Source organism: Chelonoidis abingdonii, chromosome 15 (genome assembly GCF_003597395.2).
Source record: "Chelonoidis abingdonii isolate Lonesome George chromosome 15, CheloAbing_2.0, whole genome shotgun sequence".
Taxonomy (NCBI): Eukaryota; Metazoa; Chordata; order Testudines; family Testudinidae; genus Chelonoidis; species Chelonoidis abingdonii.
In genome coordinates, this window is record NC_133783.1 from 45,315,639 (window position 1) to 45,341,453 (window position 25,815).

Here is a 25,815-nt window from a genome sequence, read left to right on the forward strand (position 1 = left end):
TGGGAGGAGTTCCGAAATCGATTTAAGGAGCCGTTTAACTCGATATTAATGACGACGTTGTGTGAACGGGTACAGCGTTAAATCGGTATATCGGCCATTAAACCGATTTAAAGTCGCAGTGTAGACCTGGCCTCATACTATTAGCATTGCTAGAAAACCACTAATGTGCTGTTTGCTAGGAAGTGGTTGAAATAGACTAACAATACCCTAAAATTATTGCATCTCTTTAGAAAACCTGCACAAATGGGTTCTGAATTAACTGACTGGTGAGTCATTATGTTGGTCAATCATTTATTTTATAAAAGCTAATTATATTCAGCAAACAAAAGAATATGTACAAGTTATTAGACTATGTGTTCAAGATGCAATTGTGTTTCTGACACAAGCAGCAAGCAGTTGAGGTCAGACTGTTTTTACTTGGTCAGTCTAGCTCTCAGATGACAGGGTTTGCTTTCAACACTCTAGTCCCAGGTAATGTACTTATTTTGTATCCCTATCCAAGTACAATGTGGACACATTACATAGATTCTCATTCTGGCAATCTGTTAGAGTTGCACAGCTGGGGACCTTCCACTGCACAGTGAGGAAAACCTTTTAGGGATGGAAAAATTAACAAGAGGCATGATTTAATATCAGGTGGCTGTCAGTGCCTATGATGGACTCTGAAAGCAATGTCTGGAAAAGGTGTAAACGAGCAGAACATACCCCGGAGCACTGCAAGCTTTCCCAGACAGCTCTGTTAATGTACTCCCCATCCACATCTGCAGCACCCTTCCCTTTTATCCCAGCCTGACCATTTCTATTCTGTTTTGCAGATAGGACTAAAATGATCTATTTGTTATCCATTCTAGGTGTGAACTCAGGATGGCAATTGGCTTTCTGTACAATGCAAACTCTGGTTAGGAGAGATCTTCGCAATATGTTACTTGCACTGGATAAAATAAAACAAAGATAGATGGACATGTAACCCTTATTCAGAAGATATTCCCATTGAAGTCAATGGGATGTAAGCAGGTGCTTGAAGTTAAGCATGTGCTTATGTGCTTTTCTGTGTCTGTACGGCACCTAGCACAACAGAGTGCCAAGGTGCTACTATAATAGCAATAAATAATGATCTCTTTGGGTCAGGGGCTGTCTCTTTGTTCTGTGTTTATACAGCACCTGGCACAACAGGGTCCAGGTCTGTGACTAGGGCTCCTCAATACAAGTAAAAAATGATAATAAATAGTAATAACAGCAACAACAGGTTCAGAGGGTTTATTTAATTTCAACTGGTTTAACATTTTGGGATTTTGCTTGTTTTGTTTCATTGTGCTTTTGAAGTTGCTGCATTACGTGACTTTCATTACGTGAGGGGAAACTAATAAATAAAATAGTAATTAATATTCTTATTATTGCACCATGACTCCCTAACGACGCAGAACGAGGAATCTTGAACAAATAGTCCAGCTCTATCCCCTTCTGCTAACTGTAAAATGGGAAATTTCTAGTACTGTTGACACCAACACACAAGCTGGCCATTTTCTCCAGCTTGCAGACTGCCTTGTAGATCTCAAAAGCCAAGCATACCATCATGGTTTTTCCTGCGTTTAATATTGGCCATTGTAGTTTTCTGTCCAATGGAATATTAAACAATAGCACTAAAAAGCTCATGACAAGGGTAACATTTTCAAAAGCGTGTAAGTGATTTAGGAGCTCAAGTTCCATTTTCAAAAGTTATGTTGGCAGAGCCAGATTTACAAAAGTATTTAGGTGCCAAGAGAAGCAGATAGACATGAAATGGAATGTACAAAAGTACTTATGTGAATTAGATGCCTAACTCCCATTGAGTTTCAATGGGAGTTACATGCTGAACCTGCTCAGGCACTTCTGGAAATCCCATTAGGTAGCTATCTGCCTCTGTAGGCGCATAGATACCTTTCACAATCTAGCCCTTAAGAGCTTATGTTTCACTGACTACCTACATCTTTAGCTACTTAAATACCTTTGAAATGTGGCCCTAAGTCACTTTGGCAGTGAATTAAACTGAATCGAATTAAGGCCACTTCCATTCTGAATAAGAGAATCCGAACAAGGGTTTAATGTGGTTTAACTAATCCACTTTAAAAGTTAATTTGGATTACTTTTCTGAGTGTTCCCATGTAGACAAGCCCCAAGTGGCCGGGACAAGGACTGAATTAGTACCGAGAGTGAACTACCCTCTGAGCTGTACGGATTGTCCTTCCCAGGTTGGGGTTGTGTAGTGTACCTGTTGAGGCTGAACAGAGAAGCTCATTCTCCAGGACCATCAATCTGTCATACTTCATGAGGCAGTGGACATTGCCACAGGTTCTCTGCCCATTGTCCCCAACTGGCTCCTTCCTACTTTCCCTTTGACCTTGCTCCATCCTCCCCATTTTCTTTTCTGCTTTTAGTAAAGTTTGATATCTTTGTACCCCCACTCAGCGCCCTCTGCACTTGAGGGGGAGACCATTGCTGTTCCCACTGATGGTTCTTGTAAGGAGCCTCCCCTCCCTCCACTGAGGTTAAAAAGGCTGGCACCTTTCATGACCACTAAATTCTGCTTAGAAAAGGAGCCTTCTTATTTAAATTACAAAAACATGTGCATTTATCTCCAGAGTAACAGCCAATACTACGCAGTCTTTAGGGACAAGAAAGCTGGAGGGGATGGCTTAGTACCCTAAGCCTCAGCTGTGAAATACCTAGAACCAGAACCACGGCTTCAAAGTCCCTGCAGCAGTGACTCAGTCTTTCATTCCTCTTAGGCAAGTAAACCGGGCTCCAAATTTGTTTACAACATCATGACTGCTTGGTCTCAGTGTATAGCTAGCACTCTTGCCATGCAGGGAATTCTCATTGACATCAGTGGGAGTTCCCTTGTGGAATGAGCGACAACACACCAGCCAATGCTGCAGCTCGGATGCTGTCAAACTCCTGTTGAAGTTATCCCCTCTGTATTAGAATATTGTTGCTTAACTTTCCGCCGTTGCTACAGCTCTATCACTCTGGAAGTGCTAGTGGAGACAGCGGTCCCAGCATGTGCTGGTGTATTAAGCACTATTGTCTAACCCTACTCAGAACAAGCCTACACAACATGATGATACACAGGCTGGTGGCTACATGAGCCTTGTATACCTGACCTGGAGGAAGAACAGGGGCTACCAGGGCTGCCCACCGCCAAATACCTGGAGGAGCCTGAGGAGGAGCTGGAGCTGCCAGCAGCTGAGTACCTGGAGGAACTGGAGGAGCCTGAGGCGGAGGGGGAACTGGAGCTGCCAGCAGCTGAGTACCCGGAGGAACTGGAGGAGCCTGAGGCACAGGGGGAGCTGGAACTGCTAGCAGCAGAATACCAGGACGAGCTGGAAGGACCAGAGGGACCTGCTCAAGGACCAGGTAGGAAGTAGCCCAGGGACAGAACTGCACAGCGCGGTGAGTCTATTTGGTCAGTGTGTTGCGGAGAGACCCCGTTGACCCAGTGGCGGGACCCTCGTCCCACCACTGTCAGGGTCCTGGGCTGGAATGCGGTGGACTTGGGTGGGCCTGTGTTCCCCTACCCCGGCCAACCCACCTTGGGCAGCAAAATCCCGATAGCATCATAGACCTTTGCCGACACTCCCCTGCCTGGGGGGATGCGCTATAGACCTTTGCTGGTGCTCCCCTGCCTGAGGGGTGCGCTATAGACCTTTGCCGGGGCTCCCCTGCCTGAGGGGCATGCTATAGACCTTTGCTGGGACTCCCCGCCTGAGGGACGCGCTATAGACCTTTGCCGGGGCTCCCCACCTGAGGGGCACGCTATAGACCCTTGCCGGCACTCCCCTGCCTGAAGGGTGCACTATAAACCTTTGCCGGCGCTCCCCTGCCTGAGGGGTGCTATAGACCTTTGCCGGTGTCCCTCCCTTCACTAATTCCCTAGTGACAGATGGCCTGATGCAGGCCGGCCAGTGAGACAGTAGCTACCACCACCCCTTAGCAGCTCGGTGGGCCAACCAACATGGATCACACACCTCAAGTGAATATGTTGCTTAAAAGGCCAGTTTGTAATTATCAGAACATCACCTCATATGATTGTATTTGGTGTGACACAATACAATCAAACAGATCCTGACTCGGTTATCATTCATGAGTATCAAAGGACTAGGCACTATGTTCTCCAAGGGACCATTTCTCATTTTCACTATTTTAAAAAGTCAACAGCCAGAGCACTGTGTGCTTGATCCTTTCACATCTCTCAGGCTAAACTGGTCTATCTGGATCAATACTTGGAAATGAAGTAACTAGGGAACACTAGGATAGTTCAGAAAATAGTGGTGATGATTTCAACCACTCTTCATACTGAATCAATAGATATGGCCTATCATGGTATTAGGGGTATCTGCTAACAGAGGTAACCTTTTTCAGCTAAAATGTAAAACCAAAGTCCTGATCACCTGTGGTCATTAAATGTCACCTGGCAACTTTTACAGGAGTAAGTCACGCTGTCTGAGGAGGCTTACAACTGTGAGTCCCTATCTCAGGGCAGACTGTCAGAAAACAAGGGCAGACACCCCAAACTGGTCGGGTATGTTCTATAATTAGATTTCACCAAGCCAGTGACAAATGTGAACTCCTGGATCACTGTAACAGTCTTCCCATGGAGTCACAGACAGATCTCTTTGACTCCCCAGCCTATCTTACCACCCAGACTAACTGAACTTTGTGATACAATGCTACTTACACCTAAAATCACACCTCATCAGATTTCTCCCAGTCCCAAGAGAGCAGTCACTTACCCCAGATCAATTGGTACTCCAGATTTTACACCAGAGACAATGTTGTAATACAATGCAGCCAATTCTACAATAAACTAACTAAAGATTTATTAACTAAGAAACAGAATGAGAGCTAATGAGAGGTTAAAGCAGGTAAAATATATGTACAAGTGAGTCACAATCTATAATTCCAAATGGTGACAGAGATGTAGTAATCTGTCAGTTTCCTAAAAGTCTCTCAGGGCTACCCAGAATAACTCTGGGGATCTCTGTCTTCTCATGCAGTCACTTTGCCTAGTTAGAATCCGAACAGTCCGGAGATCAAGGATTTTTCTTTGGAACCATATTTATAGTATCTTCACACAGAAAGTAAGCTGGTCATGTCTCTACCCACGTGGGCTTTTCCTTTGGTGGAAGTGAGGAATGCACTTTGAGTCTCTGACCTCAGGTCATCACCAGGAATGCATAGCTGTGGTGAATGAAGTGATTCAGGTATTATTTGCACATTAGTATGTGTATGTAATGTGCTTTGGGATTCTCTGAAATGAATACAGCTATATACATATGAGATATTATACATTTAAGAGAACGTTTTGGGGGACAGGATAATAGACTATTCACATGCAATGGACACTTTCAGTGTAACTATTTCCCTCACTCCCCCCCCCCAAACGATTCTTGTCCATTATTACTTTAGGATCTATTAATGTGTACCTTTGCATGTGTGGTTCCAGGTGAGTGTCTGGTTTTGGTGGGGGTGAACCCCTAAACACATAATCATAAGGAACCATTTATCAGAAAGGATCCCAAGTCTTAGAATGTACGTTAACCAGACTGTTCTTATTAGATCATGCAGTTAGTTTGAGAACTTGATAGCAAAGCCCCTGTATAAGTGCAAGAAGGTTACTTCACACTGAATACAAGATGATCATACAGCTCTGCACTAGAGAAACTAACATGTTGGTTGGAATGTCTTTTTTAAGTACTTTGCTTGTATTACTCTTTAGCAAACATACAGAGAGCAAAATGGGAACAGCTGAACTGAAGCATTATGGGAATAAAATATAAAAGGCTTAACACACGAGGGTGTAAACTGAGACAGTTGACATGGATTGCCATGGCCACAGGGATGAAAATAGTTAGATTATTCAGATCAAGCTCAACTAGACCAGCAGAAACATGACTTCAGAGAATAGGAGCAGATGGTAACCAACCAACACATGATTGACATGATGGATTAAAATTATCTACTTGCACAGTTCATTAAAAATAGGGGTGTGAAGGAAAACAGCATACAGGGCCAAAGAAAGGTACACATCTTAATTTGAACATGACAAATGATCTTGCATTCCAGTGTACAATGCTGAAGTCATATGGCAAATCTAATCTGTAACAATATGTGTCCCCCTGTCATTGACCTTTTCTGCAATATAGCATCGTGTAAGAGCGCTAAACATCATTCCACACAACCTCCTTGCGTTTATACAGGGGAATCTCTTTGTGTCAGAGCACAGTTCCCACTTACTCGCTAATTAAACAGGATACACTCCCCCCACATAAAATTAGATTAAAAAGTCTAAAACCGTTTCTCTTGGCAATGTGTTCTTCAGGGACTCTTACTGAACCTGTAAATGGCATCAGACACAGTTTAACAGGATTTTCTTTATTAGCAATGTAAACAGATACTGTTAACCTTTGCTAGTCTCTTTAGACAGAGGCAATAATTTTACTGAGTGTGACAAGAGAAACTCTTTTTTTAGTCCAACATGGGTAATTTAATTAGTTCAGCACTACACATCCAACTAAATCACTATGATGGACAGCATGTTGATGCATCGTTAGTAAATGTCTGTAGAGTATGTTTCTCCTACATTATAATTTGAGATGAACCAGCACCAAAGCCACAGAACTGAGCACCCAACTTTGAAGAGGTTTGGATCTGACACTGAGCTTTGTAGCTTACCATTATCTCTTTAATGGCCTGGGACCAAAACTCCAAATCTAAGCACCTCTGAGCTTGGGGAACTACGTAATCAGATCTGTGCAATGATCAAACTCCAGGTTCAGACTGATGTGCAGAACTCCCTTTGAAGAGAGGAAGGACATCCTGGTGGCTGACACACTAGACTGGGACTCAGGAGAGCTGGATTCACTTACTAACTGCCAAAAAATTCCTGTAACTTTGGGCAAGTCAGTGAATCTCACAGTGCCTCAGTTTGCCATCCTTTCCCCGTCTTGCCTAGTCTAACTGTAAGCTTGTTGGGGCAGGGTACTGTCTCTTACTCTATAATTGCACATTGCCTACTACAATGGGGTTTCCACTTTAGGTGGAGCCCCACGCTCTATCATAATACAAATAATAACCAAGAAAAAGCTTGGGTCTGTCTCTAACTATTATATGCTTTCTTCTCTTTTCTATTATTATTTAGGCAAGATTTTTTAATCAGAGATTATGAAACGCTTCCACAAAAAGATCTAACAATAAGGAATATAATAATGACACCCTCTGTGTATGTGCTACTGTCAACTACTTCACTGCACTCTCTGTTTCTGGTAAACGCACTTGCAAGAGCAACAGAAAACAAGCCTGCACAAGAAGTCATCTATGTCACAGATTCCTAGCAACCTCCATCTCGCTTCTCTTACCTCCCAGAACAGCACACGTAGCTTAATTGTGTTTAATTGCATCTAATTTACATGCAAGAATCCATAAACAGGTTAAATTAACAGCTGAATTGTTTGCTAACATCTAGGGGAAATCTGAGGGTTTGCCTTTAATCGTTCCATATCATGTGAAACAGCCACAGTTTTAACAGAGCAGAAAAACAGACTAGGTAGAGTGTTTCTTCAGGAAGCAAACCATCAAAATGCAGGAAAACAAATGGACTGAGGGGTTAGGGAAGTATTTTCTCCTGTAAATCAAAAATGGGACAAATCTTAGGAACTAGTTACCTAGATCTCTGCTTTCCTGCCTAGTTGGAATGCATTTTCTGAGGCAAATAAGTTCACTTTTTAAACATAGGTATGCTGAACAAGTTAAATTGAAGCACTATCAATGAGGAGTCCTTGTGGCACCTTAGAGACTAACAAATTTATTTGGACATAAGCTTTTGTGGGCTAGAACCCACTTCAACAGATGCATGGAGTGGAAAATACAGGAGCAGGTATAAATATATGAAAGGATGGGGGGTTGCCTTACCAAGTGTGAGGTCAGTCTAATAAGGTAAATCTATTAACAGCAGGATACTGAGGGAGGAAAAATAACTTTTTTTTCTGCACAAACAACAAAAACACCAACCCAGAAACCAAACCCTGGTGCCAACTCTGTTCACATATCTATTCAAGGGACACCATCATAGGACCTAACCACATCAGCCACACCATCAGGGGCTCGTTCACTTGCACGTCTACCAATGTGATATACGCCATCATGTGCCAGCAATGCCCCTCTGCCCAAACCAGACAGTCTCTACGCAAAAGAATAAATGGACACAAATCTGACATCAGGAATCATAACATTCAAAAAACAGTAGGAGAAGACTTCAATCTCTCTGGTTACTCAGTAACAGACCTAAAAGTGGCAATTCTTCAACAAAGAAGCTTCAAAAACAAACTCCAATGTGAAACCACAGAACTGGAATTAATTTGCAAACTGAATACCATCAGATTAGCCCTGAATAAAGACTGGGAGTGATTGGGTCATTACAAAACCTAAACCTAATTTCCCCCATACTAATTTCTTCCTACTTTTACTCACACCTTCTTGTCAACTGTCTGTAATGGGCCCACTCTCATTATCACTTCAAAAGTTATTTTTCCTCTCTTGGTATCCTGCTGTTAATAGATTTATCTCATTAGACTGACCTCACACTTGGTAAAGCAACCCCCATCCTTTCATGTATTTATACCTGCTCCTGTATTTTCCACTCCATGCATCTGATGAAGTGGGTTCTAGACCATGAAAGCTTATGCCCAAATAAATTTGTTAATCTCCAAGGTGCCACAAGGACTCCTCATTGTTTTTGCTGATACAGACTAACATGGCTACCACTCTGAAACCTGAAGCACTATGTTTTGTTTGCTTCCTAGCCAGTTGGCTGCATGGTGATGCTAAAGGGGGTGTCCTTGTGTATAAAACTCTAGAGATAATATTCTTTTAAAACGAATGAGGTCAATGCTGGTAGGCCTAAAATTAGAACTGAGTTGGTGTGTTTCGGTGTCCAAACACACGCATACATGTCACACCTCCCTTTGCTTTAGCCCTGTGGGCAGGAAGGTTGCTGAGGTATACTGAAATCCTTCACTCTGAATTGGAGTATTTGAGAGAGCAGAATTATATTTCAGTGCTCTGCCTATTCACCAGGATGCAGCACAGGGTGGTGAGACATGGACATATATACTTGTGAACAAACCCAGAGCCATAGTCCTGGATGGCAGGCAGCACAGAAGCAAGGTTAGAATGCTATCAATGTTTCAGCTTCTTTGTTTTCCCTCAGGATGTGGGGAGAGGGAATGCCACCTGGGGATGCCAGGTTTTAATGACTGTGCTGAACCTTGGGTCTGTCCAGTTCCTTGATGAACATATAAGAGAATATGAGGAAATTAAAAGCAGTTTATGTAATTGCTAAGACTAAAATCAGTGGGGAGAGAATCATGCTCATGTTCCATCAACATGAAATTTAAGATCTATATTATTAAAAGATCTTAGAGTGCAATTTAGTTGTTTGGGAGGCAGGCCAAGTCCCTCCAACACCTGGGAAGTGCAGGTATTTCACAGCAATCTGAAGCAAACGAAAAAAAAGAGCTAACAGGGCTAAGTCATGATACAACATAGTGGTGCCAAGCTAGAATGTATGGGTTCCTCATGCCCTCCCTCAACCCTGCCCACTGCATATTAGGGTTCCTCTCAGCCAAAGGATTACCTGCTGTCCCAATTTAGTAGCCGTTCTCCTACCCTCTCGGCTTCTGACCACATCTGAGAGCCACTTCATCTTCCCATGTCCCTGACTCAGTAACACTGAAAGGAGGCAGCCTAATTTTTTCCATCTAGTGTACAGCATGAGGGGAAAGGAAGCTGACAGCTATGAAAGCGATAGGAATCCTTCAGAGGTTTCTCTGACAACGCAGAATGCCCTTACAGAAGACATGCTGCTGGGGCCACTGCCCATTTGTATTCACAGATTGCTTCGGGCACAACCGTACCCTTCAAATGGAGTGGATTAAAGTGCAAGGCTTTCCCTCAGGAATAACGTAAAGAATACAGCAAAAGGGAGAGGAGACGGTGATAAAAACTGTTTGGGGATGAGGGAGGAGGGTCAAGCAGGTCTTATTAGAAATAAAGGTGGAAAGCAGAGTACAGGTAAGATAAATCAGAAAACTAATCTCAATGGAGATTGTTTCTGAAAATCTTCTAAGGAACACTGAAAACACAAGTATCAGAGGGATAGCCGTGTTAGTCTGGATCTGTAAAAGCAGCAGAGAATCGTGTGGCACCTTACAGACTAACAGATGTTTTGGAGCATGAGCTTTCGTGGGTGAATACCCACTTCGTCAGATGCAGATGCACCCACGAAAGCTCATGCTCCAAAACATCTGTTAGTCTATAAGGTGCCACAGGATTCTCTGCTGAAAACACAAGATGATTTTGTAAGCATTAGCAAAAAGGCGGGCAATGTGACACAGGAAAGGAAGGAGTGTTTCCAGTAGTTAGAGCAGGGGACTGGAAATCAGGACTCAGGTTCCATTTCTCGCTTTACTCCTGAATCACTGTTTGATTTCTGACAAGTAATTTCACCTCTTTGTGACTCAGCTTACCACCCTGTGAAACAGGTATCAAAACACCTTCCCAGTCTCCCAATGGATGTTGTAAGGCTTACATAAATATAATAAAATGAGGTGATAATGCCTTGAACACCTATACAGGGTTTTTGTTTTCAAAGCACTTTACACGCTTTAAGTAATTAATTCATCCATCTTGATAACATCCCTGAGAGACAGTAAACAAATATCATCAGACAGAAAGGTTAATGGACTTGCTCAAAACCAGAGAGAAAGTGTATCAGAGTATATCAGATTTATCCATTTATCTGAGTGTATCAGAATTGGGATAAATCTCAATTAATTAATGTTCATAAAGTTCACCTAGGGAGGTGGTGGAATCTCCATCCTTAGAAGTTTTTAAGGCCCGGCTTGACAAAGCCCTGGCTGGGATGATTTAGTTGGTGTTGGTCCTGCTTTGAGCAGGGGGTTGGACCATATGACCTCCTCAGGTCTCTTCCAATCCTAATCTTCTATGATTCTATGAAGTACTTTGAGACCCTTTAATGAAAAGAGCTATGTATCTTCAAAATGTTACACATACTACAGCTGATTTCTTGCATCTTCGATTCCTGTAAAATTCACCAGTGTGTGTGCTTCCATTTCTAAAACAGAGTAAGTTGGTCTTTTACAAAGAATAAGGACAAGTGAAAAGAAAAGAAAGCTGTTAGGCAAAATAAATCTAATTCGAAATCCTATCAATTTTCTTAGACAATTTACTGCTTAATATTAATATTAATATTCTCAATGAATGTAGGTCCAGTGCTGCACATTGAATGAGTTAGTACATCCCTGACTAGCAGCGGGAACTCAGACACAGAGAATAGGAAATAAGACACAGAATAGTCTCTCTCATCTCAGGCCACTAAGGGCCTGATCCAATGCCCATTCAAGAAAATGGTAAGAATCCCACTGGGTACATCTATACTACAAAAAGACCTGCAGGACTTGTGCTATGGGCTAAAAATAGCAATACAGACATTCAGGCTCAGGCTGGAGCTTGGGCTCTGAATCCTGGTGTGTAGGGGAGAGTCTTGGATCTCAGGCCCTGGCCTCAGTGGGAACGTCTATGCTGCTATTTTTAGCCCTGTGGAAACGTCTATTCTGCTATTCTCTGTTCTCAGTGGTGGCAGATGACAGAACAAGGAGTAATGGTCTCAAGCTGCAGTGGGGGAGGTTTAGATTGGATATTGGGAAAAAAAAATTCACTAGGAGGGTGGTGAAGCGCTGGAATGGGTTCCCTAGAGAGGTGGTGGAATCTTCTTCCTTAGAGGTTTTTAAAGCCCAGATTGACAAAGCCCTGGCTGGAATGATTTAGTTGGGGATTAGTCCTGCTTTGAGCAGGGGTTGGACTAGATGACTTCATGAGGTCCCTTCCAACCCTGATATTCTATGATTCTATTTTTATCCCCGTAGTGCAAGTTGACTGACCCAGCCTCTGAGACTCGCTGCCGTGGGGCTTTTTTTTGCAGTGCAGACGTGCTCAGTGACTACAGTGGGTGTGGGATCAGACCCTAAGGGCCATATTCTGCCACCCTTACTCATGTTGAGCAGTCCCTTCCTCTACGAGTAGTTTCATTCATTCCAGTGGGACTACTAATTAAGTAAGGGACTACTCACCATGAGTTGGGGTGGGCATAATCTGGCCCTTAGAGCCTGATCTCAAGCCCACTGAAGTCAATGGGAATTTTTCCATTGTCTTAAATGGACATTGGATCAGGTCCATTTAGAAACCCTGTCTCCACCTGTGCTAATTCATTCTGAATGTTCAGCCCTCAGCTGGGTGAATTTTTGTGGTTGTACATTTGCAAGGCCACGAATTTATCTGCATCATGTAAATGTGCAGTACTGTGAGAAAATGACTATCAGTGATTTTCACCTGCCCGATAGTGTTCGGGTCACTCACAGCAGAGATCTGTAGCATGTAGTCCAAAAGCTGCCCTGAAGAAAGCACGCTACAGAATGCTATTATGCAACTGAGAACCATGAATAATATATTTCCCATCTATGCATGTCAAAATGCTGATGTGACAGTCTTTAAACACAAATATTGTATAACTGCAGTAAGCACACAGCTAGCTACATATATCTGGGGCAGATTCCCCCTCTCTCATTCAAGCTGGTAGTAACCTAACGCCTTGAGTAGTCCCAGTTCTCCTGTTTTAGATTTCTGTAGTTACTGTACCAAACAGTCTATAAATACACAATTCTGAGGAAGCGGGTGACATGAGAAATTGATACCCTCCCTCCGCTATTTATTTTTTCTTTCAGAAAATGTAGCGCATGTGAAGGTGCCAGATTAAGAGCTTTTCAGACTGATGCCCTCTCTTTCCATGGCCTAGGAATACAGCATGGACAGTAGTAAAGAAAGCTTCTCAACACCCCCGCACCAAAGTGCCTCAGCCTTGTAGGGACCACTGCCATGGCTGAGAATGCAGAACAGTTGCCATGTCCATTCAATCTTTGGCCTCTCTGTTGAGACTGCCAACCAGGTGGCAAGTTAGTGCCAGTTCTGATAGTAGCGTTATGGTGACATACATCCCCTAGGGCCAGGCACTCAGCTGAAACCACCAGCCCAGTTCACATTTGATAGGCTGCCCTGTACCCCCTCACTGCGCCAATGACAGTATCCACCATGCTCCCTTTGTTTTCTTCCCTCACGCCTATCTCCATGCCTTTATCCACAATGCTCTCTGTGCATAGGACAATCTCACAAAACCTGTTCACTAAGGCCTGGTGCTACCAAAAGCACCACATGGCTGGATCCCTGCTCCTTCATGGAGCTCCTCTGAAGTCAATGGGCTCTGCAAGCATGAAGGGGCTCATCTGGACAGACCTGGGGGCTACTCTAATCTGTGCTAATTATCAAAGTTCCTTCCCTCCTGTCCTCTCTGAGCCCCTCTGCAGCCCTGCCGTGCCCCCTGAAGCAAAGCCTGTGGGGATGGTGATGTAGGAGCTGGCTCAGCCAGCTCTGTCTGCTGGGGGCTCCTTCACATTGGGATAGCCCCAGCAGGGGATATATGGAATTTGCTTCACTGTGTGTAATGCAGACAGATTTTTTTTTTCTTTTTTTGCCTCTGAAAATTTAGCCCTCAGAGTGTACAATTTCATTTGGTCAAACAAGCAACCCAATGTTAAGAATGTTGCACAATGGTAGCCATTCAAAAGTCAACATCTTTGAATAGTTGCCCTGCAGGTACTATCGTTTTGCTGTGTACTTAAAACAGCACACAGCTGGGAGGGAATTGCTGGTAAGTGTTAAGTTTTAAATGGTGATGACTGTACAAGGAGAGGCCCAGTTTTCACATACTTTGTAGATTCTGTCAAGTTTGGGAGCTAGTTGAACTGGAAATTGCACATGTTAATATACTGGTATGTTACTGGAGGGTTCACAGCTGTTTCCTTGATGATAACTTAAGATGTGTCAAGTTTCAGGCAGACTAAGGGCCACATTCAGAGTGTGGCCTAGTGGTCAGAACACTGGACTGGGACTCAAGAGGACATGCCTGAGTTCTATGCCTGGCTCTACCATGAGCTGGGTGACCTTGGCCCAGTTATGTACCATCCTGTGCCTCAGTTTTCCCATCTGTAAAATGGGGGCAATAATACTGAATTCCTTTGTAAAGCACTTTGAGAGCCACTGATGAAAAGTGTTAAATAAAAGCTAGGAATTATTATATTTTCAGTTCATGTAAATAAGGGTAATTATACTGAAGCACCTAGGGGAAGAAGGGCAACTACACAGGCTTTTAAGGAGTTGCACTTGCCTACGCCAGGCCTGCATTTGGTCCTAAGAGGTTACTGAACTATATACTATGTATTCAATTTTGTGCATCTTGGACAGGATGCTGCTCTGAATATAATCCAAGTTCAGGCATCCCACAGAACATATGAGACTCCAAAAGAGAGATTCAAAATGTGCTTGATTGCATGAAATGCTAGAAACATCAGTAACCAGAGGACTCATGCGCTGGAAGTGCAAGTGAAAGGCATATTTGTGAGGTTTTGCTAGGATTCCATTGCTCATTAGGGACAATTTGGAACCTTCTCTATTGGTATACACTTGCTTGGCATTGCTTGTGGAGTGATTCTGGCAGCATTTAATTTACAGAGGATGCTACTTTGTTAAGTTTGTCCATTATCGTTGACAGGAGGGTTATTGCCAAACACTTAGAGCAATATTTCTGAACTTACATTTCAAATAAGAATGGCGAAATCTATGTCCGCCTACAATGAAATGTGAAAGCTATTATATCATTTAATGGACTCTTTCAATCCCTTTGATGACCTCTGAGGGTCTGTTATTTCCTCTTAGAGGAACGGTTCCCTGCATTCTGAAGTAGAACATTGCATTTCTATTGGCTGTAAATCCTTTTGTGTCTTCTCTGCCGAATCACTTGAGTTTTTATATTCAGTTCATGCTATTATACTCTGGAAGTGTACAGCAGAAATGTGGCCTTTGGTATGAACAGTTGCCATGTATGTTTGTGTAGCTGAAATGGTTCCCATGCTGTGTAATCAGAACAACTTCATTTCTTAAATATGGGTTCATGCAGGGTTCTGCACAGATATTTTCAATAAAAACAAAAGTCTTCTCCCTGCCCCTCAAAAGTCACATGTGCTCTTTGCTGAGAAAAATCTGAGAAAGAACTGCCACAGATTTGCCAAACTGTCCTGTATAGTATGGCATTTGCAAGCATCAGGAGACTGTTCATTGCCTGCTTGGATTAATTATTGATGAACTATATGCCTTTGCCATGTAATCTTATTCAATCAATTAAGAAATCATTTTAAAATTCCCAAGAAAGGATTTGTGGGCACAGACACCAAATATGCATGTACACAAACATGCATCTTACACACAACTAATGCATTAGCCCTGAACAGATTATGGACTCACTAACACACTGCAGTGGAAAAGATTAACTTCTGGGGCTGGGATTTGCCTAAGGGCATTAGGCACTCAAATCATATTGCATTTGGACATCTCACTCCTTTAGACACTTTTTGAAAAGCCCCACCTAAGAGAATATCTCACTTCATCCTTCTAATTCATTACACAAGTTCACAATATAGTAAATGAATGAAATTAATGCTGACTCTTGCATTTGCAAAGCACTGCATAGACATTTAACTACAAATGCCTATGGACCTGGGAGGAAGGTCTTTTTCAAGCAGTGGGAGAAAGATGTATTTATTTAGGATTCATGATCTTGTTTGGTGATCAAAAATATTGGACCAATTTAATCCCAGGTGTAACTCCCATAATTTCTACAACCACTAATAATGTGATCTTCTAGCAACAAGATGCCTCTGGCTACAATATCAGGTACCATTTAAAGGCTGTTTTCCAGGTAAACTCTTTAGTGAAAATAATACTTCTCTTTGGACAATTTCTGGTGAATCACATGTTCTTGCTTTTAATTAGGGATGTGGCTATCAGAAATGCAGTGAGACTCCCAGGAAACCAAAATTAAAGAAGAATGACATCTGTGTAAAAAATTTCCCATCTCAAATGAAGTGATGCCCTATTCATGGCAAGGAACCCGCACTTTATCACCTTAAAACCTTTTTCAGATGGGAGTCTAAAAAAGTTAAATGTTTCTGAGTTGGAAAATTAAAGCAGCTTTTGGAATGACTTAGCCCAGACAAGCCAATTGTGCAGGAACGTAGATCACAGAAAGTTCATTGACCTAATGAACAGGAACAATAAGTCAGTGAAGACTTTTTTCTTTCCTGCTGGCTTTTTGTCTGATCTCTCTCAATCCCTATCTATATTTTTAATAGTAAGACTCAGCCCCTGCATAGTCAAACTGTATTCAGTGCTCTATTCAAGAGGTACATTTCCACATGCTTACATCTCTGCAATAATATGTGGTTTGGTTCATTGGCAATGGGGCAGGGGGCGATGCAATTACCTATTAGATGAACAGGAAAATCATTCATCAAAAGGAAAGACAAACTGTAGAGGCCACAAGCAGCTCTTTAAAAAGAAACTTATTCCCAAGGTCCAGAAAATTTCATGAGCAGATTTCTGTTTTCAGTTTCTAATTAGGACTGGCCAAAGGACGACAATTCCATTTCACTAAGGATTTTGAGATTTAAAAATCTGGCTTTGTTTACAGATGGAATGAAATCTGAAAATTTAGAAATTCTCCATTAAGGAAAATTCTGAAAATGCTTTAGTTTCACAATAATCAGAACACTGTTTCAATTCTGACTTTTTAAAATTGTATATTATAAAACATACTGCATAAATTAATTTTTTTGAAATGAAACTTTGCTTCAAAACAAAAAATTGAAGCGTTTTGTTCTGAAATGTCAAAACATTTCCCCCTACCCAAAAAAAATGTTGCAAAAATTGACAGTTTTGTGAAGCGATTCAGTTTTGACAGAAATGCACTTTCCAGCAGAAAACAGTTCCATCAAAATGTGTTCTGACCAATTCTAGGTCTAATGAAAATAAGACTCAGTGAAAATGATTGGTAATTTACTACAGATAATAGATTAGAATAACCCTTTTCCTTGTATCCTACCTGTTGGAATTCCCAGGTTAACAGTCACTTATTTAAACAGGTGGGGGTCTGGTAGCAGTGCATTTTCAGTGATAGGTCTTTGTCTATGAAACTTAAGCACCATCTCAGCCTAGGCTGGTGAGTTCCTGGGCATGCTGCAAGGCTCATCTATTTCCCCAGGATTTCCTGGCGGTGTAAGACTAGAGGGAAGTGGGATATGTTAACTTTGGTGGGTTTGGAGGTCTGCTAGTTGTCTTTCTGACCTACTGTTGAGCATGGGGTGTGTTCATATTGTACAGTCCTGGGAGCCCTGGATAGCTAAATATGGCTCACCTCCTGCAAAGTGATCTGTGTTCCCATGAGGAGTCCCTTTCTGTTTACTGGGATTCCATGCAAGAGTCTGTCCTTGTAGATCAGTTTGCGGGACTGGGGCCTCATATTTACTAAAAGGAGACTAAGGTTGAGGTTTGCAAAAATGCCTCAAGAACTTGGATTAGAACAAACAAGAATTGGGCACCCAAGCACCATAGGTGGCTCTGGAAATCTCAGCCTAAATGTATCAGCGAGCAAAGCTCCACTCTTTCTTGATGTTGGAGACCTAACCAGAGAAACACCACCAGCTAGAATCCAGACTAGGCTATCAGCCAGTCATTTTACAAAGTTATTTGGATGCCCACATTTATATAGAATTTGATCAAAACTACCTGGCACACTCTTCTTTCTCACCTGCCTATATTATTATTATTCCCCTGCAGACTTTCTGCATGTCAGGCTTGGTTATGTAACTCCATAACCTTGCTAAACATGGCTGTTTGCATCAAGAGAGGGAATTGCATTATACATCTCCAAGGTCATACCTCCATATTAAAGACGGAGGCAGCCATGAACCACATTGTCCAATGCTACTGGCTGAGTTTGAAATGTGGACTGGACTGGATGACTCTGCTGTGCAGTGACAGTGCAGTACTGTATGTGTTCCAGAAAGAGTTCTGCCATTGAATTCTACATTAAATACACAATGGAACAAACTCCGCCCAAGGGGCAATGAGAAGTCACCAATTTTTTGATATATTTGGGGGTGGAATATAACAGCAGCAATGCACCAACCCCACTATGCATAGGGTCTCTGGGGGAAGAATAACATAAATGGGTGAGCCAAAAAAGCCAGCACAGGGTATCTCTACACTGCAACTAGACCCCACGGCTGGCCTATGCCAACTGACTTGGCCTTGTAGGGCTTTGGCTAAGGGGCTATTTAACTGCAGTGTAGACGTTAAGGCTCGGGCTGCAACCCAAGCTCTCGGACCCTCCTACCTCACAGGGTCACAGAGCCCAGGTGTCAGCCCAAGCCTGAATGTCTACCCCACAATTAGCCTGAGCTCCTAAACCCAAACCGGCTGGGCCAACTGCGGGTTTTTTATTGCAGTGCAGACATATCCATAGAGGCCCAGCTGTTTTAACCACTTGGGAACATGCAAATAACTTGTAAAATGAAGGGCAATGGGCTTTCAGACTAACTGGTACAAACCCACAGTCTAGCTTTGAGCTGGTGCATTGCTCTTCACGAAAGAAACTGCTCAGAGTAACTTGAGGATGTGCAGCTCAATGATTTAAATCAGGGGTTGCTGCCACTTCAAAAGCATCTATTTCACTGTAAACACTGCAAATTATGGTCTTTATTGAGCAGCTCTGTAACCCAGACTTACAATGCCTTCTCTACTGTACCTTGCCTCCTGCTAATGCGCACCTGGTCCCACCTTCAACTTCTGTAACACCAGGCAAGCAAAACAGTTTTGCTTGGAAAAAAAACAACAAAAAACCCCTGAGAGAATTACCAATAAACACGAATGTTGATTGTCAAGATTCCCATGAACCGGTTTCACAGACCAATTTCTTCAAATCTTCATTGCCTAATTCAGTAGTGGCAGTAGCTCCCTAATAGTGTGTATGTATGTGGAGCCACCAGTGCCCGAACCGTGGCCCTGCCCCGTCCCTTCTCCTTGAGGTCCCACCCCCATGCTGCCCATTTCAACCAAGATCCTGCTCCCACACTGCCTCTTCCTCCCAAGACCTTTTAAAAGTGATGGGGCCATGGCCTCCTGTTGCCCCTGGTTCTGGGACCTGTGGCCTAATGTATTCATATTGCGCCTCTTGGATTAGAGAGTGTAAACTCTTTAGGGCAAAGACTGTCATTTTCTATATAGGTGTACAGTGCCTACTGCAATGAAGCTGACCTTAAGATACTATTGCAACATATATATATACACACACACACACCATGCCTGCATGTGCCTGTTCATGTTTTCTAATAAAACTCAGGTTCCATTGTTTGGAACAGTGAAGTTTGTCACCCATCCTTATTTCTATGGGCCAGTCCTAATTTTCCAGGGATTATTGCCAGTTCTTCTACGGCTACCCCACCTGATGTTATATAATCCGGAGAAGGGAAAAGCCCTTGTGTGCTTCATCAGGGCATCCTGTTGCATAAATTCCCAAAGATAGCAATCCACAGTGCTATTCTACAGACTTTTCATCACTGCTCCAACTGACAGTCCCAATCAGCAGCTGTGTTTTCTGTTTTGTGTCTGTGATGAGAAAAACAGGCCTGTCTGGCAGCTGAGCAGGTAATGAAGCTAGCGTTGTGTTGTTGCCTGCAGTCTCTGAGCTACTACAGAGGGCCTGTTTGGGCAGTCAGCTCCTAAGGCAGACATAAATCAAGCCTATTCTATTCAGCACTTCATTAGGCAGCTCATAGGGGGAAAAAAAGGTCCAGCAATCAACAACAGAAATCTTAGGATCATCTACCCCACCAGAGACAGATAAAAACTGTGCTGCCTTATCAATGCCTATAAAGGAGTGAACCTGTTCAAAGAGTGAGAACACTTTGCCTGAAAACACTGCATTTATGTAGCATACTACATCCAAGGATTTCATGTTCTTAACAAACCTAGAAGGAAATGAGAAAAGATCTGCCCAGCGCAGCAGAGAAACAGGACCAGATCAGGGAACTAGTTATGGCTCTCTGATTCTCTGTCTGGCTCTGCTCCCACTTGACCCCAACACAGACAGACTAGGGTTGACAACAACTAGCTAACATATTTTCAAAGATGTCAAACCCTGTCTACACTTGTGTTTAAAGACACATTACTGAAAGCATGTTAGCTAACATGTTTTTAAACACAACCTATTTTCCCAGTCTGGACATGCCCAGGGAATTAGTGTCAGCACAAGGATTAGAACACAGGCATTTCTGGCTCTGAGCCCTCTGCTTAGATCATTAGAACATGCAAAGATGCATAGGAGGTAATTAATTGCCCTTCCTCTCAGCTTTGCGTTAGAGCTCCTTATATGAAGGTTATTAGCATATCCTTTCCCACTGTGATCTACAGCACATGTTCAGTCCTTGCAGATTCAGGGTGAACTCCTGGCTCCACTGAAGTCAATGGGAGTTTTGCAGAAATCCTGTCCCTATTGAGGCCAATTGGAATTTCACACTCAGTATGTTGTATGTTAAATAATCCTAAATATGAAAGAATTACTAGCATATACTCAGGTCAGAGCGATGAGAAATCTCAAAGATGTTCCGGCTGCTTAGATTCAGTTCCAGGTGATCTAGACTGTAAGCTCTTCAGGCCAGAAACTGTTTGCTATTCTATGTACAGTGTCTAGCACAAAGTTCTTGGCTGGCCCTTCGAGACTTCCATAAATAACATAGTTTATCACAAATAATAATAATTCTTCCACATGGCTCCTATCTGTTACGCTGTGTAATACCAGATCAATACTTCAATGGTAGTTTATTGTGGATGATTGGTAATAGGCGTATTATTCAGCCACCCAAGCCTTGACATTTGAAATATTATACTCTTTAGGGCTATTGTTTTACTACTTGTTTGTACTGAACCTAGCACAGTGGGGTCCTGCTCCCTGAATGCAGCCTGTAGGCATGGCTGTAATATAAACAATAGTAATCATTTCATTCTCATATCCTGATAGCACTATCTTTGTAAGGCTAAAACGGTTCTAAAGGGATCTGTATAGTTCCTAGAACTGACACATAACATGCACACAACAGCTGTAAATCAAGAGGATGACTCACATGAGGAATGGTTCTCTTTGGAATGTTTTCACCAAGTTCAATATAATGGATGATGTGAGTTTTTTCCAGTATAGGTAAATTATGGTTCCTGGGTGCCTGACCTCTCCCAAGTGAGATAAAAAACAGTGTGTATGTGTGTGTGTGATGCCAGAGTGTATACTTGCATTTCTAATAAAAGTCCAAAAAGCACTAGTCGTAGTTCAGCAGGACATTTTGCACCCTCCCCATGACATCGGTAAGGGTTTGTGCTCAGAACCTCACAGGATCTGACTGAGGTTTGTAAATTTATTTTCTTTTCTAAAATATTAAATGGATGAAAAAGTTTTATACCTTTTAAATGGAGGGGAAAAAGAAAATGGGAACATCAGCTTTCCGATTGCTTCACCCTCTTGAGTTTGTGAATTCCGCTTTTACGTGAGCACTTTTGCTGGGGCTTTTTTAACTCCCTTTTCATTCACTTTGAGTGAGGTGGAGTCCTTAGGAACGTCAAAGTTCCATAGCACTGTCCTTAGCCAGGGACAATGTAGGTGCTGTTACAACCTGACTTTGCTTGGAATGGGATGAATTTATGTAGCACATTTAACAATACCTTTTTTATTTATGACTTTATTACCTAGAGCACTACAAATAGCAAATCTCCAAGGATACCTTTATAATTAGAGTAAAACACCACCATTAACACACTTTGCTGAATCCTTTCATGGATACCTATGGTGGTAAGGTCTAGTTACAAAAAGTGGAAAAGTACATTACAGGGATCTGCAAAACTGGCAAAAAGAAATCTGTGGAAGCCTAATCAATCTTCTGTGCTGTTTTATTCCTGGTCTATGATTAAACAGTGGCTTTAAATGCTGGTTTAGTATTTAAAAAAATAAAAAAGAACACTTAAGTCCTTTTGTGTAAGGGACTTATTAGATCACAGAGACAGTCCTCAACCTCATTAAAAGAAAAGTTAAATGAAACATTTTAATTTATAGCACAGTACATTAACACTCAGCAATGTAAGAGGCTTGAGTTAATTGCCTATTGCTTCCCCACCATAAATTATTATCTTCACTAATGGTACAGAAGAAGAACTGGGTTCATATGGTAATTTCAAAATATAGATCACATTTGGTGGCTCAAGCTGGATGGAAGGAAGTAATTCACAGCAGGTGAGTGCAATGGGAATACTTGGAAAAAGTGCATCTGACACTCCGATTTTGTACAGGCAAGCAGGAAATTCATATATTCAACCCAGGTGAAACTAGCAGCCTGGGCTGCAATTACCCAATTTGCACACAGATATGCAGATTTGGAGGATGCAATCAATGTTCATGAATATTTGTTGGTGCACCCATTGCACACATGCTTGGTGACAGCCTCCTATAAAATGCTTTAAATATTTTTACTGCTGTGTATTTTTTTAGTTTAATAACTATGCAATATGGGGTTAAAGGGCAGGGCATGTCCTGTAATGATCTAATATATCACTGTGGGACATGATGCATTCCCTGAAACTCTCAATTTGCTATAGTGCAGCAGGATGATATCCGGAGCCATTAGACTTGCTATTTTATTACACATATATTAAGGGCATTTCTATCTTGTGGTTCTGGTGAGATAGGTATGATCTACATTTTTGCTGAAGGTCTCTGGTGACATTACAAGCCAGGAGTGCCAAACCCTAATCCATCTCTGCCAGGCCTACTTCTAACAGTCCAAACCTCTAAGCAGCTTCACACAGAAATAGGAGGTTTACACCAGTGGAAAGTGGAGTCCCCAACCAGCCCCAGCTTTCCAGTGAGATTCACAGCATTTGCTTGCAGCCAGGGAAAATCCAGAAATATTGGACTTTACAGTTGTGAGGTTTCTATATGGAGAAAAGGGGAGTCATTTTTAGAGGTTTTAAAATTATATTAGCTATTATTTTCCTCTCTCTGAATCTTGTAGATTTGAATTCATGATAGCAAAGGGAGTCAGAATTTACGAGTGTGTATGTCTGCGTGTACACACACAGACACACACACACATACACGCGCGCCTCCCCTTTCCTGCATGCTTTTAAACAACACTGATCTTACTGTGCAGAGATTAGGATAGCATCTAATTTAGGCACACTTGTGATGACCTTGTTCTTTAATACTCTACTTAAATATGTTCATGAATCTCTTGATAGCAGTTTCTATTGATCACAGTGACACCTATTGGTAAGAAAAGCCAAAGACTATCCCTGAAGCAACCACTTGTGCCAAGAACAGATATTTCTGTGAGAACATTACGAACTATTGCTTCACCTTCTTGCCGTAAGCAAAGAAACAATAAAAAAAAAAAATCTGTGGCAAGATCCAACTAAATTGCTATTCAAAGGCAAGTAAGCTTATTATTTTTTAAAACACATTTTTAGGCTAACCTAAGACATTTCATTCATCCCCACTCGCTCCCCCCCCCGCCCCTCCGCAAAGGAGCAGTGGAGACTTAGGTTCTTGTTTGAGTCCCAGTCCTACAGGCTGATCTCTAAGCCTGAATGGAGTCTCATATTGGCCCAAGGTGGGCCCAAGGGTACATCTGAACCAATCATCTTTAAGGATCAGGACTTAAAATTGCAATTCAGGAGGCTGAACAGTGAGATTTTTCCACAGTGCTCAGTGTTTAGGTTCAGAGGGCCAGATCCTCAGCTGTTGTGAATTGGTCTGGCTGCACTGGCTTCATGGAGCCATGTTGATTTACACCAGCTGAAGATTTGGCCCAGTATCTGGGCACTTCTGAACCTTTGCTGAAAACTCCTCCTTGTGTGTAAACCACACAATGTCAAAATGAGCCAATTTAATACTCAGCGATTTCCCACGAAGATCTTGCAATAGGTCATGATGCCCTGAGCTGTTATTTCACTAACAATAATGGTGGGTGGCTGCAGTGCTATGGATTAAAGCCTCCCTTTATCTACTGATTATTATTAACACTTGTCTCTGGCATTGAAATGCATAGCCACAAACCTCTTTCTGTCCTAGCATCAGTGATTATATGAACCAAAAGCATCTGGCTCTAGAGCTAGAGCACTCAGGAGAAGAAAAAAATGCAACAACAAAATTCACTTACATTGCTAGTGCAATGGCTTGGTGCAGGAAGTGTTGATGAAAGGAGTGACACATGTTAACACTAGTTACACTTCACAGTAAAGATCCTGTCAATGTCAAAACAAAACTAATCCTAATGAAACAGCATTTACATTGTTAATGTTCCAGAACAGCAGAGTGTATGATCCTTTCAACTAGATTTGCTCAGGTTTGCTCAGCTCAATACATTTTTTCTTCCCACAGTTAATGCTGAGCTACAAATACTTAGGGCTCCGGTACCTAAGGTGCAATGTACCTCATGGGAGGTGCTGAGCAGCGATTATTGCCTCGGTGAACTCATTGGGAGTTGAGCCACTCTGTACCAGGGAGTGGAGGGTGCTCAGAACCTCTCAGGATCAAGTCTTTAAAATCCAAAACTTTAATGGAAAATGAAGTCTCCAGAGAAAAAGTGAGAATAAGTCTCACAAAAATTAAAGGACATTTAAGTATTACCGTTATGCAAGTAAATAAAAACCACCACAGCCACCACAATACATGATTTTAAATAGAAAACTGCAGTTAGACACTCTAACAGAAATAAATAATTGCTATGGGGGAATGTGCTCAGTTGGTTGGAGCCGGAAAGCAGGAATCAGATTTACTGGGTTCTGGTTCCATCTGTGCTACTGATTTTCTATGTGACTTTGGGCATCAAGTTTTGTCTCTGTGCCTCACTTTACCTATGTGTTAATGGGTATAATAATACTTGAAGCCCGGATACTCCGGAAATATGTGCTTCGTAGGTACCATGCAGCTATTAATAACAAATAGCACAGCACAGCATTTTAAAAGTATTTTAAATACACTAAAAAGAACAATCAGGAAGCTGCTAACTTGAAAAGCCCTGGATGGGACACAGGCAATGAAGAGCTGCTTCAATATAGAGTAATGCAGAAGAACTGGAGAATTGCTGTAAGGTGTCTATTATTTTTAAAAATATTAATGGGTTCTTTTACAGTGCTCACACTCAGGCCTCACTGGCTAATAGAAGTGACCTTACAACAACATGGGAATTCCCTGCTCTCAGCTCTGCACTGGGATGGGAAAGGTCTTCCTCCACATCCTGCGCTGCATCATCAGACTGGACTCCCTACTATCAAGTATCAGTACAATATTAGCATTCATTGTGATAATACCACCCTTCACTGTTATGGAGATGCTGAAATAGTGACAGCTATTCTGGAAAGTCTTATATATAGTGACCTCAGGATTTACTTGCAGTATCTAACTCTCCGCGGCAGTTTTTCCACTAATTGGGTTCCGGCTGATGTATACTTTAGATCAGAGGTGGGCAAATTCCGGCCCACGGGACTGTCCTGCCCGGCCCCCAAGCTCCTGGCCTGGGAGGCTAGCCCCCAGCCCCTCCCCCTTGAGGAATTTAACCATTGTAGAGTGGGCAAAAACTGAGAAGCCCTCGATGTGCAAGTGGAAGGCTGTGATAACAGCCAAATGTACTCTTACTGAGGTCACTGACAGACCCCAAGTCTTTAAATCCAACAAGTAGTCTTGGATTTTTGGAGAGCAGAACTTCTGATGCATGA

General features: G+C 42.3%; 1 protein-coding gene and 1 long non-coding RNA gene across 5 annotated transcripts in view; both read right to left on the minus strand.

Annotated features, from left to right (window-relative positions):
• The window catches only part of LOC142047788 (uncharacterized), a 441,041-nt gene that overhangs the window by 6,871 nt on the left and 408,355 nt on the right, over positions 1-25,815 (minus strand). The gene's annotated exons all lie outside the window — the stretch shown is intronic.
• Positions 1-25,815, minus strand: part of LHPP (phospholysine phosphohistidine inorganic pyrophosphate phosphatase) — a 171,471-nt gene that overhangs the window by 6,871 nt on the left and 138,785 nt on the right. The window contains exon 7 of one of the 4 annotated variants that reach the window (XM_032796479.2): positions 3,141-3,359. The exons of the other annotated variants lie outside the window; for them this stretch is intronic. Coding sequence (XP_032652370.1) covers positions 3,141-3,359 — 219 coding nt within the window. The remainder of the gene's footprint in view (positions 1-3,140; positions 3,360-25,815) is intronic. 4 annotated transcript variants of the gene reach the window in all.